The sequence below is a fragment of the Oncorhynchus masou genome, chromosome 15 (assembly GCF_036934945.1).
Source record: "Oncorhynchus masou masou isolate Uvic2021 chromosome 15, UVic_Omas_1.1, whole genome shotgun sequence".
Lineage (NCBI taxonomy): Eukaryota > Metazoa > Chordata > Actinopteri > Salmoniformes > Salmonidae > Oncorhynchus > Oncorhynchus masou.
Genome location: NC_088226.1, coordinates 61,437,563 through 61,453,124, shown reverse-complemented (window position 1 = coordinate 61,453,124; position 15,562 = coordinate 61,437,563). Strand labels below are relative to the sequence as shown.

General features: G+C 40.2%; 1 protein-coding gene and 1 non-coding gene across 3 annotated transcripts in view; both read left to right on the top strand.

Moving 5' to 3' along the window:
- The first annotated feature begins 4,546 nt into the window (after positions 1 to 4,546).
- Positions 4,547 to 15,562, top strand: part of cdhr5b (cadherin-related family member 5b) — a 16,975-nt gene continuing 5,959 nt past the window's right edge. Inside the window, exons 1-14 of one of the 2 annotated variants that reach the window (XM_064989927.1) lie at positions 4,547 to 4,790; positions 8,778 to 8,953; positions 9,163 to 9,213; positions 9,717 to 9,806; positions 10,092 to 10,178; positions 10,295 to 10,393; positions 10,548 to 10,724; positions 10,917 to 11,007; positions 11,201 to 11,298; positions 11,723 to 11,929; positions 12,209 to 12,322; positions 12,469 to 12,535; positions 12,731 to 12,862; positions 15,139 to 15,314. In XM_064989927.1, coding sequence (XP_064845999.1) covers positions 4,700 to 4,790; positions 8,778 to 8,953; positions 9,163 to 9,213; positions 9,717 to 9,806; positions 10,092 to 10,178; positions 10,295 to 10,393; positions 10,548 to 10,724; positions 10,917 to 11,007; positions 11,201 to 11,298; positions 11,723 to 11,929; positions 12,209 to 12,322; positions 12,469 to 12,535; positions 12,731 to 12,862; positions 15,139 to 15,314 — 1,656 coding nt within the window. In that variant the 5' untranslated portion in view covers positions 4,547 to 4,699. The remainder of the gene's footprint in view (positions 4,791 to 8,777; positions 8,954 to 9,162; positions 9,214 to 9,716; positions 9,807 to 10,091; positions 10,179 to 10,294; positions 10,394 to 10,547; positions 10,725 to 10,916; positions 11,008 to 11,200; positions 11,299 to 11,722; positions 11,930 to 12,208; positions 12,323 to 12,468; positions 12,536 to 12,730; positions 12,863 to 15,138; positions 15,315 to 15,562) is intronic. The other variant, XM_064989928.1, reaches the window with a different exon arrangement.
- On the top strand, positions 14,376 to 14,429 carry LOC135556966 (U7 small nuclear RNA). The gene has a single exon (XR_010458096.1). It is a non-coding gene; the product is annotated as a U7 small nuclear RNA (small nuclear RNA).

The window sequence follows — 15,562 nt, the reverse complement described above, 5'->3', positions numbered from 1 at the left end:
AACAAAACAAACAAGAAAATTGTGTTGTCTGGTTTGCTTAATGTAAGGAATTTTAAGTTATTCATACTTTTATTTTTTACTTTTGATACTTTTGTATATTTTAGCGATTACATTTTCTTTTGATACTTAAGTGTATTTAAAACCAAATACTTTTAGACTTTTACTCAAGTTGTATTTCACTGGGTGGCTTTCACTTTTACTTGAGTCCTTTTCTATTAAGGTATCTTTACTTTTACTCAAGTTTGAGAATTGAGTATTTTTTCCACCACTGAGTATCTGTAGACTGGGTGTGTAAAATTATACCTGATACTATATAAAGACTGTGATGGAATGATACCTGATACCAATAAAGACTGTCATGGACTAATACCTGATACTATATAAAGACTGTCATGGACTGATACCTGATACTATATAAAGACTGTCATGGACTAATACCTGATACCAATAAAGACTGTCATGGACTGATACCTGATACTATATAAAGACTGTCATGGACTGATACCTGATACTATATAAAGACTGTCATGGACTAATACCTGATACTATATAAAGACTGTCATGGACTGATACCTGATACTATATAAAGACTGTCATGGACTAATACCTGATACCAATAAAGACTGTCATGGACTGATACCTGATACTATATAAAGACTGTCATGGACTGATACCTGATACTATATAAGGACTGTCATGGACTAATACCTGATACTATATAAAGACTGTCATGGAGTGATACTGATACCAAAAAGACTGTCATGGACTAATACCTGATACTATATAAAGACTGTCATGGACTGATACCTGATACTATATAAAGACTGTCATGGACTAATACCTGATACCAATAAAGACTGTCATGGACTGATACCTGATACTATATAAAGACTGTCATGGACTAATACCTGATACCAATAAAGACTGTCATGGACTGATACCTGATACTATATAAAGACTGTCATGGACTAATACCTGATACCAATAAAGACTGTCATGGACTGATACCTGATACTATATAAAGACTGTCATGGACTGATACCTGATACTATATAAAGACTATCATGGACTGATACCTGATACTATATAAAGACTGTCATGGACTGATACCTGATACCAATAAAGACTGTCATGGACTGATACCTGATACTATATAAAGACTGTCATGGACTGATACCTGATACTATATAAAGACTGTCATGGACTGATACCTGATACTATATAAAGACTGTCATGGACTGATACCTGATACCAATAAAGACTGTCATGGACTGATACCTGATACTATATAAAGACTGTCATGGACTGATACCTGATACTATATAAGGACTGTCATGGACTGATACCTGATACCAATAAAGACTGTCATGGACTGATACCTGATACTATATAAGGATTGTCATGGACTGATACCTGATACTATATAAGGACTGTCATGGACTAATACCTGATACCAATAAAGACTGTCATGGACTGATACCTGATACTATATAAAGACTGTCATGGACTGATACCTGATACTATATAAAGACGGTCATGGACTGATACCTGATACCAATAAAGACTGTCATGGACTGATACCTGATACCAATAAAGACTGTCATGGACTGATACCTGATACTATATAAGGACTGTCATGGACTGATACCTGATACTATATAAGGACTGTCATGGACTGATACCTGATACTATATAAAGACTGTCATGGACTGATACCTGATACTATATAAAGACTGTCATGGACTGATACCTGATACTATATAAAGACTGTCATGGACTGATACCTGATACTATATAAAGACTGTCATGGACTGATACCTGATACCAATAAAGACTGTCATGGACTGATACCTGATACTATATAAAGACTGTCATGGACTGATACCTGATACTATATAAAGACTGTCATGGACTAACCCCCTTTCTTTGCACATTGATCTGATAACAAGTTCCCTGTAGTTGATCTATCTACAGCTATCCCGAGTTTTAACCAAGTTTGAACCCATCCAGAGTTGGAACCAATCCCGGCTTAGCTTTGATATTTGTCACTGACGACAACAGCACTCTGCATCATGGTGACGCAACAGAACACTGGAACTCTTCCAAGTCAACAGCTAGCTTCCATTCTCCTCTGAGTACATTGACTTCGATACAAAACCTAGGAGGCTCATGGTTCTCACCCCCTTTCATAGACTTACACAGTAATTATGACAACTTCTAGAGGATGTCCTCCAAACTATCAGAACTCTTGCAGCATGAACTGACATGTTGTCCATCCAATCAGAGGATCAGAGAATGAATCTAGTACTGAAAGCAAAAGCTTCAGTTAGCTAGCACGGCAGTGCATAAAATGTGGTGAGTAGTTGACTCGAAGAGAGAGAAAGACAATTGTTGAAGAGTTTTGAACAAATTAATTTCTTCAAAAATTAAGGAGAAGCAAGAGAAGAGATATACTTTTTTTAAATAGTTTTCTTTCACTATCTAGCAAATGCAGCTATCTAGTTTTGCCTACTCAAACACCTGGCTCAAACAGAGGGATGCTATGTTAGCTAGCTGGCTATGATTATCCAACACAACACAACACTGGAACTCTTCCAAGTACAGGGAAGCTTTTTACCTAGTATTGTGGCTGTGTGTAGCAGTTATGATATGGTTTGGCATGGAAAGATTTTTTGGACCTGGTCACATACAGCTGATGTGTTGTGCATTGAAGTCCACAAGCGAAGGGAAAAGGTAAGAGGAGGAGAGCACATAGATGCATGAAGGAATACAACGTGGCTGCTATGAACGTGAACTGTGTTTACGTATGATCAGAGGTCTATTTATTACGCCGATTCAATTGAAAAAGAAATGGAGATAAACATACTTGAATTTGACCAATAGAAACTCTGGTTTGCAACTGTTGGACTAATTATTACACCCTAAATCAGCTAGATGCAGACAAGAGTGAGCAAGGCAGGATTGAATGTGTCACTGTCTGACCATGTGTTACTGTCCATCACCTGAAATGTATATCTCGAGCTGTGTGCACCTACTGTGTAAACTTTCATTTATAGGCTGTAGCAACCTCATGATGAGTATTGGGAAAATTTGAGTATCATGTAGTAGCCTAAACCTGTCGCTGTTACATTGCAACAAGCGAATGGAATATTAATGACATCCAAAATGCTGTAATAGAAAAAAGGCCCTGCTCTTGAGAAGAAAACAAATTGTCCTTCCTCATCTTAAACAGCACTGACCACCGCTGGTATAGGCATACTGGGTTTCTTTTTGCCACTATCTGGTCAGAGTCAGCCCACACACCTGGCCTACATAGCTACATAAAAGTACATAAAAACAAATCATGAAAATCATCATAGTATGACAGTTGCACTTGGTGGGTGGAGTTCAATATTCTTGTGGTGTAGTCACAGATGAAACTAGGTTATATCCTATAGTACATGCCCTTGTGTTCCACCCATTCAAAGGTCCTCCAGCATCTCTCATCGAAACGATGAAACAATCTTCTCCTAATCATTTCCTTATTAATGTCATGCCCTGATATGTTTCACCTGTCCTTGTGCTTGCCTCCACTCCCCTCCAGGTGTTGCAGATCTTCCCCACTTATCCCCTGGGTCTTTATACCTGTGTTTTCAGTCAGTCTGTGCCAGTTCGTCTTGTTTGTTCAAGTCAACCAGCGGTTTTCTCAGCTCCTGGTTTTCCCCAGTCTCTATTTTTCCTTGTCCTCCTGGTTTTGACCTTTGCCTGTCCTGACTCTGAGCCCGCCTGCTTGACCACTCTGCCTGAGTCTGCCTGCCGTTCTGTACCTTTTCCACTACTCTGGATTATCGACCCCTGCCTGCCTTCACCTGTCGTTTGCCTGCCCCTGTTGATGTCGTTTTGAATTCTGCCTTACAGTGTTTGGCCCAAGTCTTAAATACATTTATTGATTCATATGGATCTAATTCTTTCCAAATCATTAAAGTAGTGTCTGCAGTAGGTAACATTGATATTTGGATAGTCAGTAATATAGGCCTTTGTAACTCCTGATACTTGTTGTCCTCATGTGGATGGTTGTTGTACATTTACAGCATACAGTCATGAAGTTTGTTGCTACTGACCAAAGGCCACCACACATTCCTGTTTTCATTGTCATTCAGACCCGGTGGACAAGTAGTTCCATATTAGAAAATATGACAAATATATCAAATCATTTTTATATGGGCTTAATCCTCCAAGTGTAGGGAGGTCATCATGCCTCACATGATTTCTTCTTACAGGTTATTCACTATACTTTACAACAGTTGTGTTCTATTCTCTGGACACTATAGCTTATAGGACAAAAAGGTCCATCCCTTTCCCCCATGCTGCCCTCAAAACAGATAATGTGCTATTTCTCATATAATGATCAGACAAATAGATCTCATCTCAACCTTAAAAACAGATCCGCTTTCATGTAGGAGTGGCTCTTATTATTGTATGATTTCTCCACAACAGATGTGTATCTTTATGAGGGGGGAAAGTCCACCAGAGACATGCTCCTCTCCTCTGATCATAAAGCAGCAGATAAGCCTTATAGTCACAAAGGTGGAGACTAAAGTCAGTCCTCTCTCCTCAGGCCATATAATCACTGCTTTATGCAGACAAGTACAAGTTGGTACCAAAGCCCTGCTATTCCTACCTTATTTCATGAGAATCGATCGGACAATTGAACAGGGCAATGGAGAAGAAATATCCACACTTTCCTTTGAGGACCTTGTTGAGCTTTCTGCTTGTGTTTTTGCTTCACAGATCAACTGAAGCGCAACAGAGTAAGTATTTCTGAACTGAAATTATTATTGGACATTGACAGGGACACAGCTTCAGGGTCTGCAGCTTTTGAAATATGTTTCAGATTGGTTGTCCAATGACTTTTTTACACTTCGAATTTGGAATTCTAATTCTGGAGTTGGAATTTGTCCCAAATAAAATATAGCATTTTCTCAGTCCTTTAATCACCAATGAAACTAAGGCTATATATGTATTACCTGTATTTTCTTGACATTTAATTACACAAACCGTAAAGCTATCCACTTGGCACAAACTGGTTGTTTCAACGTCATTTGCCAGCTTATAGTGACGTGGAATCTACGTGGGAAATACATTGGATTTGAAAAAATTTATCAACGTAAACTGTTGTTTTGAGGGTAACGAATTTTCAACATTGACAAACCTTGTATAAAATATGTTGAATTTGTACATTTGAAACAACATCTGATATTCAATGTAATATCCACTGTAGTTGATATTACACTGACTACAACCAAAGTGGTATCATGAGAATGATTGTTGAGAAATCTTAACTTAATAGATTCACTGTTGCTATCAAAGTCATTCCAAAGGCTAGACTCAACAGAGGGACCGAGCTCCCTGCCATCCAGGACCTCTATACCAGGTGATGTCAGAGGAAGGCCCAAGAAAGGGTCTATTATAGTGGATTTATAGTGGATTTATCGGTGGTGACAGTGTTTCCCAGCTGCAGTGGGCAGCTGGGAGGAGGTGCTCTTTTTCTCCATGGACTTTACAGTGTCCCAGAACTTTTTTGAGTTTGTGCTACAGGATGCAGATTTCTGCTTGAAAAGCTAGCCTTAGCTTTCCTAACTGTCTGTGTATATTTGTTCCTAACTTCCCTGAAAAGTTGCATATCACGGGGGCTATTCGATGCTAATGCGTGTTTAAGATGGTGAGGAATGCACTTTTAAAGAATAACCAGGCATCCTCTACTGACAGGATGAGGTCAATATCCTTCCAGGATACCCGGGCCAGGTCGAAGTGTTTTAGGGAGCGTTTGACAGTGATGAGGGGTGGTTGTTTGACCGCAGACCCATTACGGATGCAGGCAATGAGGCAGTGATCGTTGAGATCTTGGTTGAAAACAGCAGAGGTGTATTTGGTGGGCGAGTTGGTTATTATGATATCTATGAGGGTGCCTGTGTTTACGGATTAGCGGTTGTACCTGGTGGGTTCATTGATAATTTGTGTGAGATTGAGGGCATCAAGCTTAGATTGTAGGATGGCCGGGGTGTTAAGCATGTCACAGTTTAGGTCACCTAGCAGCACAAGCTCTGAAGATAGATGGGGTGCAATCAATTCATATATGGTGTCTAGGGCACAGCTGGGGGCAGTGGGTGGTCTATAGCAAGCGGCAACAGTGAGAGACTTGTTTCTGGAAAGATGGATTTTTAAAAGTAGAAGTTTGAATTGTTTGTGCACATTCCTGGATAGTAAGACAGAACTCGGCAGGCTTTCTCTGCAGTAGATTGCAACACCGCCCCCTTTGGCAGTTCTATCTTGTCGGAAAATGTTCTAGTTAGGGATGGAGATTTCAGAGTGTTTGGTGGACTTCCTAAGCCAGGATTCAGACACGGCTAGTACATCCGGGTTGGCAGAGTGTGCTAATGCAGTGAATAAAACAAACTTAGGGAGGAGGCTTCTAATGTTAACATGCATGAAACCAAGGCTTTTACGGTTACAGAAGTCAACAAATGAGAGCACCTGGTGAGTAGGAGTGGAGCTAGGCACTGCAAGGCCTGGATTAACCTCTACATCACCAGAGGAACAGAGGAGGAGTAGGATGAGGGTACGGCTAAAGGCTATCAGGACTGGTCGTCTAGTGCGTTCAGAGCAGAGAGTTAATAAAGGAGCAGGTTTCTGGGCATGAGAGAGTAGATTCAAGGCATAATGTACAGATAGATGTATGGTAGGATGTGAGTACATTGGAGGTAAACCTAGGCATTGAGTAATGATGAGAGAGATATTGTCTCTAGAGATGTTTAAACCAGGTGATGGCACCGCAAATGTGGGAGGTGGAACTAAATGGTAGGTTCAGGCATATTGAGCAAGGCTAGAGGCTCTACAGGGAAATAACGCAATAATCAATAACCAGGACAGTAATGGACAAGGCATATTGATATTAAGGAAAGGCATGCGTAGCCGGGTGATCAATAGGGGTCCAGTGAGTGGTTGGGCTGGCTAGAGACACGGCGATTCAGACAGCTAGCAGGCCGGGGCTAGCAAGCTAGCAGACCGGGGCTAGCAAGCTAGCAGAAGGGCCTTAGAGGGACGTCTTGACGGCGGGAAGTCTTTTTTAGCCTCCATGTGCGGTGACGTTGATAGACCAGTCGTGATGGATTAGTAGGGTTCCGAGTAGCAGAGGGGTCCAAGTCCAATTGGCAAAATAGGTATAATGGCCCAAGAAGTTGGCCGATGGATCTATACAGCTAACAGTCCAATATGCTCTAGACAGCCAGAGGGCCGTGGCTAGCGGATGGGCATTCAGGGGACGACGCGATGGAGAGGCTAGATGAGTACCCCCTCGAGCATATTACATCATAGTCCAGTCGTGAAGGATCGGCAGGGTTCCGTGCCCCGTACCGGCAGTAGAAGGTGTCCGGGTATTGTGGCCCACTAGTGGCTGATGGGCCTCTTTAGCTAGCCGGGAGAAAGGGCCTAGCATTGGCTAGCTCCAGGCTAATTGGTTCTTGTTCCGGGACCAACGTTAGTCAGTAGTCACTCAGATAGCAGCTAGCTAGCTGCGATGATCCAGGTGGAAATGTTCAGAGCTTGCGGTAGGATTCCGGGGATATGGAGAGAAAATAGGTCCGGTATGCTCTGGTTTGAGTCACGTTGTACAAACTGGCGAGAGCTTTCCGAGCTAAAGGTTAGCTGATGACTGCTAGCAGTGGTTAGCTGATGACCGCTAGCAGTGGTTAGCTGACTAGTAGCTAGTGAGCTGGCTAGCTTCTGTTGGGGGATTTCGGATTCGAGGTGAATAATACTTTAGATAAAAACAGATCCGCACCACATTGGGTGAGGCGGGTTGCAGGAGAGTGTTTTGAAGTTGAGGTTTAGAAAAAAAATATAAAAAAGATATGCAAAGAAAAAGATATAAAGGGATATATACACGGGACAGGACAAGACGAGGACAAAAGATGTCTGACTGCTACGCCATCTTGGATTCAGGATTTTTGCAATACATTAAATAGCCTTTTAACTTTTCTACAGGTTAACAAATGTTGGATTTATGTCTCCATCTCAACCTAATATAAGTTAAATACATAAAATAATATGATTAAGCTAGTGGCCCAGATCTAACTATCCAAGCAGTAGATAAATCTCCTTTAAATGTTGATTTTTGGTTGCGTTGTCAACCAAACACAATTCAATATTACCTTTGTTAGGCAGTAAATAGCCTAATGTTAAGGATATCTTGAAAACGAATGTAACAATATTTATTCAACCTTAAAATGAGTAACACATCCATGGCCACATGTTGAGGTTACCCTAATGTAAGTATACATGTCTTCCTATGTAATCATAGAAAGCATGCTTGTTCAGGGTTGCAGGTCTGTGGAAATCTTCACAATTGCTGTAATAATTTGCACAGAATCTCAAACAGCATTGATCACTTAAAGTATGTACTTTAATGTAACACATTAAATTGTTTAATGAATACCAAAGATCTGACATTGTACTACCATTTGAACTTTGTTGTGCTTTTAAATGGTTGAAAGTGCTGTGATAACACATTGAGAAGTCAACAAACTTCTGACTGTCTTTTTGAGTTAGAGAAAATAGGTTGGAATCTCATTCATCAACGTACTGTATCTACCAAATGACCCAATTCTCCATGTTTAAATGACAAGGTGTGCCCTGTGGGATAATATCCATAGAGTTCAAACACATTTTGCTTGAATGATACTTTCATTGAAAACAGACAATTATTTTATTTTATACGTCTTTTCTCTCTTCCATTGCAGTATGCTCCATGCCTGGGGCAACGCCTCCCACTATTCGAGAGAACAATGCTGTTGGTGCTGTTGTGACCACAATCACCACAGAAGAAGGAGTGACCCTAACTATTGTCAGTAATCCTGCAGACTCTTTTGGTCTGAATGGCAATGATCTTACAGCGGTAAAAGTTTTGGACTATGAGGTATGTTATCACTTTTTTAGCATGAATAGGTTTTCATCTTGGATCTAGATTAAGCTACGAAAGGCACATGTGTTGTTGGGTACACTTAATTCCCTTGGCTCTGCTGGTGCCTTTTCCACATTAATTAGCCCTTTTCTTGCAGTTGATTATGAATATAGTCAATTGTATAATGCAGATGAGAAGTTGGTGTAATTTTGTTTATTTCACAGACTAAAACGTCTTTCACCATTGACCTTCTTTGTAAAAAAGGTGACCAATTTGTAAGTGCACTTTCTTATACTTTTAATGATCGATATGTTATGGGAGTGGCTACCCTATGGGCAAGCTGGACCAATAAATACATTATTTAGAAAAGTAATTACAATAAAAAGTAATGTCCATAATACATTGATTGACATTCTAATACAAATCATTTGGATTTGAGATTCATTCAGTCATAACTGGGGGTTTTGGCTACACACTTGTGTATGGTAATTTTATGGAATAGACATATAGACTGTACACTGTACATTTAGTTTACTATCAAAGTGTAAATGGAGAAATATTCCAAACTGCATTCCATGACATTTTCACGTGCAAATAGCACTTGAATTCTATTATACAGTATACCTGTAGTGCTCAAGGGACAACACTCCTTTAGAGCAAAATTACTTATCAAAGATATATTCAAAGCTACTGTGACCTTTTTTGAGGTAAAACCCTTAAATATTGTTAGATTTATAACATATGGCATGCAGTAATTCAAAAGTGATCTTCATTCCAGCTCACTCTAATAGTAGTGGTACTTATTGAGAATGTGAATGACAACCCACCAGTATTTGCAGAAAGCCAGTACACTCTCAATGTCGATGAGGTGAGTGCATATTTCTTTCTCGGTTAGTGTACTTCATTATCAGTCATAGGGAAGTTAGATCACGTTTTTAGCTAGTCAGTCAAACAGTTAAGATAAACAGTTAAGCAGATAAACAGTTTAGCAGTTGGTATACTAGCCATGAGTACTTTACCATATTTCTAGAATCCTGTTAAGGTTTCATGGTAGAATGTCTGATTCCATTAACTCTATTATATATATAAAACATATTTAAAAAACTACTTGTGACAGAAATAAATACTGTATGTGTTATTTTCTTTGGACCAGTTGTCACCTGTAGGCAAAAGTGTCGGTGCAATTGAAGCAACAGATGCAGATAAGGATCGACTCTATTACAGCCTAGTGCCAGATACAGTAAGTCTGCCTCCTCATCCTGTCTAAATATGAGAGCGAATACTAAAAGAAAATGCTCCTCCCAGTCATACATAACTTATCGAAAAATAACATAACGTCCTTTTAAATTCTCACAGGAGGGTTTTAGACTGCAAGAAAACAGCCCAAATATACTGGTGCAACATGTTCTTGACTATGACACAGTGACAAGTGTGACACTTATATTATCTGCTCAGGTGAGTGCTTGTTCTGTTTTTATAGTTCTTGTCATGAAAGTGATTGATTGTTTGGGGCCGTGGAATAATAAACTGTATTGGTTGAAACCATCATCTATTTGACGGCATCCAAGCTTTAGATCTTCACCGAGTCCTTTTGTTGTGTTTTTTTTAGGATACCCCCTCATCCACACCACCTTCATTCACTGCCACAACCACTATCCATGTCAACATCTTGGACATTGACAACCGTCCACCATGGTTTCAGCCCTGCACAGAAACCATAGTTGACATGTCCAAAATCTGCCTCAGCTCTGGATATACAGGAACAGTCAACTTAACAGAGCAAGAGGTGCGTCCACCATCCTCTCCACTCAAAAACAACAACGTTGTTATAATCTTATAATACATCTGACTAATATTCACAATCTACTCAGTACAGCTAGACATCATTATGTGTTTAGCTTAGCCCATGACATTATTGGATTGAAATAGTAGTGACAGTAGCCACAGTAAGTAATGCAAAGTCTCATTTACGTCCCAGGTTGGTGCATTGCCATTGCTGCCAGGTCCGGTGCATGCCATTGATGGTGACAAAGGCTTAAATATGCCGATAATGTACAGATTTCCAACCGGTAAGCATGATGAATATTCAACATTTTACATGTAAATACTCTCAGAAATATCACAATCATTGATACTGACAGACTCGGCTATAATTCACAGAGCAACTCTCTCACCTATAGGCCTGGCCAACAACACATTTCTTCTCCAATGAAAATAGCTCTACTAACAGGGCTCTCACGTTTCTTTTTTTCTCTTTTTAAGGGTCTGAGTCTGACATTTTCCAGATCAATCAGAACACTGGGGACATCACCATGTTGAAGGCGGCAGATATAGCGGGTCCACTGACCTTAACAGTTTTGGTAATTAAAAGTTTCTCTGAATGAATCCATAATGTCCATATAGACCTCTGCCAACCATATAGTCGATACACGCTTAGAAAAAAAGCTGCCATCTAGAATTGAAAAGGGTTTTTCGGTTGTCGCCATAGGAGAACCTTTTGAAGAACTCCTTTTGGTTCCAGGTGGAACCCTTTTGGATTCCCTGTAGAACCCATTTCACAGAGGGTTCTACATGGAACCCAAAATAGTTCTACCTCAAACCAAAAAGGGTTCTCCTATGGGGACAGAAGCAGAACCCTTTTGGAACCGTTTTATCCTAAGTGTGTGTAGTTAATAACCTCTTATTGCAATTAATATAATTATGCAGTTGACATCACAGGATGATATTTTTTGCGGCACAGATACAATCATTGATAGGAAATGTTAACACGGTTTTTATTCTCAGGCTTTACAGACACCCAATGGCGACCAGTTCGCGACCACAACGGTCACTATCGTTGTTGTGAAAAAGAGTGTGAACCCGCCGCAGTTTGAGAAGATGGAGTATGAGGGCTTCATCTCTGCAGACGCGGGAGTAGACAGCATGGTTCTGGAGAGCAAAGCCTCCAACAGGCCACTCAAGGTCCAGGCCAAGGACACAGACTATGCTGATGTGAGGTCTATGGGTCTATTCCCTTGTGTCAGTAGCAGTGAAAACATATTGCACATGTAAAGTACAGATCTCAGACGAAAGGTTGCAATTAATGTGTAACTTCGATATTTATTGGAGATATTTTATTTTTATAGAGACCTCAAATATGCTACAGATGATATTGATATTGATCACACTAACTCTAAATATGATCTTTAATTAGCTTACATTTCCCATTTCAGGGACCTTATTTCATGGTACCCCTATCTAACATTATGGCTAACCAATCCTTCTCTACAGGGCATCAACCCTGATGTGAGATATGAGGTTCAGGGAAGCACTGAATTCTCCATTACCCCGCAAGGCTTCATCCTCATGACTAAAAACGTTATGCCAGGCACTGTTTCCATGAATGTGAGTGTGTTCTGTTCCCTTTAAGCCAAAACAACAACCTACAAATAAACTAGAGTAAAGTCAACTGAAGGTGTTTGAGTAAGACGTTAGAAAAAACTATCTTGTACTTAGACTTTCAATGTTTAACTTTTTGATTGTTTGCTCAGTTGCATGCCATCGACTCATCCAATGCAGAATCAACTACAGCATCTCTCAAGGTGGAGGTCATGCCAGGTAAAACCCATTAATGTAGCTAATACACTTACATAGTTATAAATAACACTGGTTGCCCATTACCCTCCCTGCTCTCCATTAATTTCACTCAAATCACATGCTATTGCACGCCCTATGTCATTCTCCATGCTATGGAGGGACAGAGATGGGGAGGGGGTCCATGCTGAACAGCTGCTGACACTGCTCTCCTCCCAGGGATTACAACCATGGCCCCAACCACCACTGACATGGCCACCACTGACATGGCCACCACTGACATGGCCACCACTGACATGGCCACCACTGACATGGCTACTGCCACCCATGCCGCCATCAAATCCACAACAGGTACACACATGGAAAAATACTATAGTTTACTATAGAATATTATAGTATTTACTATAGAATTCTCTAGTAAACTGTAGTAAATGATAGTATACTGTGGAATACTATACTCCACACTGTAGTATCCCTCGATCATGTCTAGTACTTTACTTTAGAATCTTGTAGTATACTGTAGAATATTATACTACACACTGTAGTATCCCCCTTGATTGTGTAGCGCTTACTTTATAATTTAGTAGTATATTGGAGAATACGATAGTAAATGCTACAGTATTATCCACATTTAAACACTAGTACTAAAGTGAAGTAAATAATGCAAAAACACTACAGAGTCTGCTAAAACACTATCGTTTTTAACTATAGTAATACTACAGCATTTAAATTGCATACACCGCACCCATTCCTATCCACCATATCCCAATTTGTGCTACCCATGAGTGAGTAACCTACATGCCAAGTATAGACCACATATTGTGTTCCTTATAGGTTACACTGAAACACCTCTGTCCATCATGCTCCAGATGTCAGACTGATATAAACTCAACCTCACATTCCACACAACATCAACATACCTCACTTATAAACACAACATAACCCTGATTAACATGTGCCCTATCCCCAACCCTTACCTGGGTTCGGATCCTCCCGCTCCCCTCCCACTTACTAAACATAACACTACTATTGGCATCTCCAAACAGTTCTTTACACTTTTACCTTTCTAAACTTTGCTACTATTTTAACTCTTCTCCCACAAACTACTTTTAACTCATCTAGTTGGCACTCTTCTTTCCTTTATTAACAAAAATAAAGAAATATATAAATACAATAGAAAATGTTTGAATTTAGATATTAATTCAAATGTTTTTTTTGCAAAATGATATGCATTCAGTGGTCAGTTTAGTAGGTACACCTCCCCGTTCATTAAAATGGTTCACTCCTACAGACAGCGAGTCACATGGCAGACAGGCATCGAGGCATTCAGTTATTCAGTAAGTAAGCATTTCATGGTAAGGTATTCGGCGCATGTGACAAAGAAAATGCTATTTTATTTTATTTTGATAGTCAGGATTTAACGTAAGAAGCATGAGTCCACGGCCCCACCCTGCCTGGTGTCAACGGTACAGGCTGGTGGCGGTGGTGTAATGGTGTGAGGAACATTTTCCTGGCACACGTTAGGTCCCTTGATACCAATTGAGTAACGATTCCATTTCAAGCTGTTCTGGAGGCAAAGGTGGGTCTGACCCAGAACTAAATTGGTGTACCTAATAAACTCCCCTCTACCCACGCAATGCACCCTTAATAACAAGCCTTGAGTTAAACACATCCTCCCTCCTTGCCCTCTGACTGTCTTGCCTCCCCCTCTCATCCCATGAAATGACATGGATAGAAAAGACTAGAATCTCTGAACTATCCAATCAGGCTCCAGTCCTCCTACCTACCTACAGGTTATAGAAAAGAGCAGAAGCTCTGAACTATCCGTTCAGACTCCTCCAGTCCTTCCTACCTACAGGTAATGGAAAATTGTTCTTTTTGTATTTGTCCAGTAGGTTTCCTCAAGGAGAAAGCCCCCACTTCTATGTCAAAGATAATCAAATAAAAAATTGCTGTAGTAAAAACTCCAAAAATGTCCTCAAGAACACTAAAGTAATTATTACAGTATACTACAATCATGTCTGCAAAAACACTACAGTAATTACTACAGTGAATACTATAGTATATAAATATAGCAATACTACAGTATTTATACCATAGTATACTATAGTATTTTTTCATGTAGGTATCCCCTAACCACCCTTCTTTTTCTCTCAGGAGACCAAACACAACCTCACTGATAATGCCTATTGCTGCTGCCTATGCTTCTTACACAAGGTCACACACAGTCCTTTCGCTTGGCTTGTCAACACCTCCCAAAATCCATTCACTGATTGTAAAACCAATGTCTGAAGGTTGCAAACCTGCGCTTACCCAAGCTTGCTGAAATTATACTCACACATAATGTTAGAGGTATTTCTTTGGACATTCCTGTGGTTATTGTTGAACCCCTTCCCTAATTCACCTTTTGTAAGTGTTTTAGGGGGGAGTGGGCTATAGAGATGCATATATACAATATTATACAATATTTTACCATATTTGATTAGTCTCTAGAAAGAACGTTTTCCCCGACCAAGATGGCTGTCCTGTAGACATATTAGCTGGATGCCAATGTCCATTCTTGTGTTGTATTTATTTCTGTGAGGGGCGGCATGTTTTAAACATTGTGTTTGACCTTGGACCCGCAGAAGGGGTTCTTGGGGCCCCAGGTGGGTATGGTCCTGGGGACATGGCTGCCCTGGGTGCTAGCCTGGCTGTGTTACTGGTCATCTCTATGGTCGTCATTGGCCTGCTCGTCTTCCGCATCCAGAAGGGCAAGACAGATTGGAGGAAGCTGTCAGAGGCCAACATCTTCCGTAGCTCTGTGAGTTCATTCTACACTGCAAGAAGAAATAGCAATGCAAAGCTTTTAAAAGCAACACTCACAAAAAAATGCTATCTTGAACCTTAAAGGGATTATTCTACTGTCCCCATATGATAACCCTTTGAAGAACCCTTTTTGGGTCCAGGTAGAACCCTTTTGAGTTCCATGTAGAACCCTTACCACAGAGGGTTCTACATGGAAACTAAAAGGGTTCTGTCTGGAAACAGAAATGGTTCTACCTGGAAACA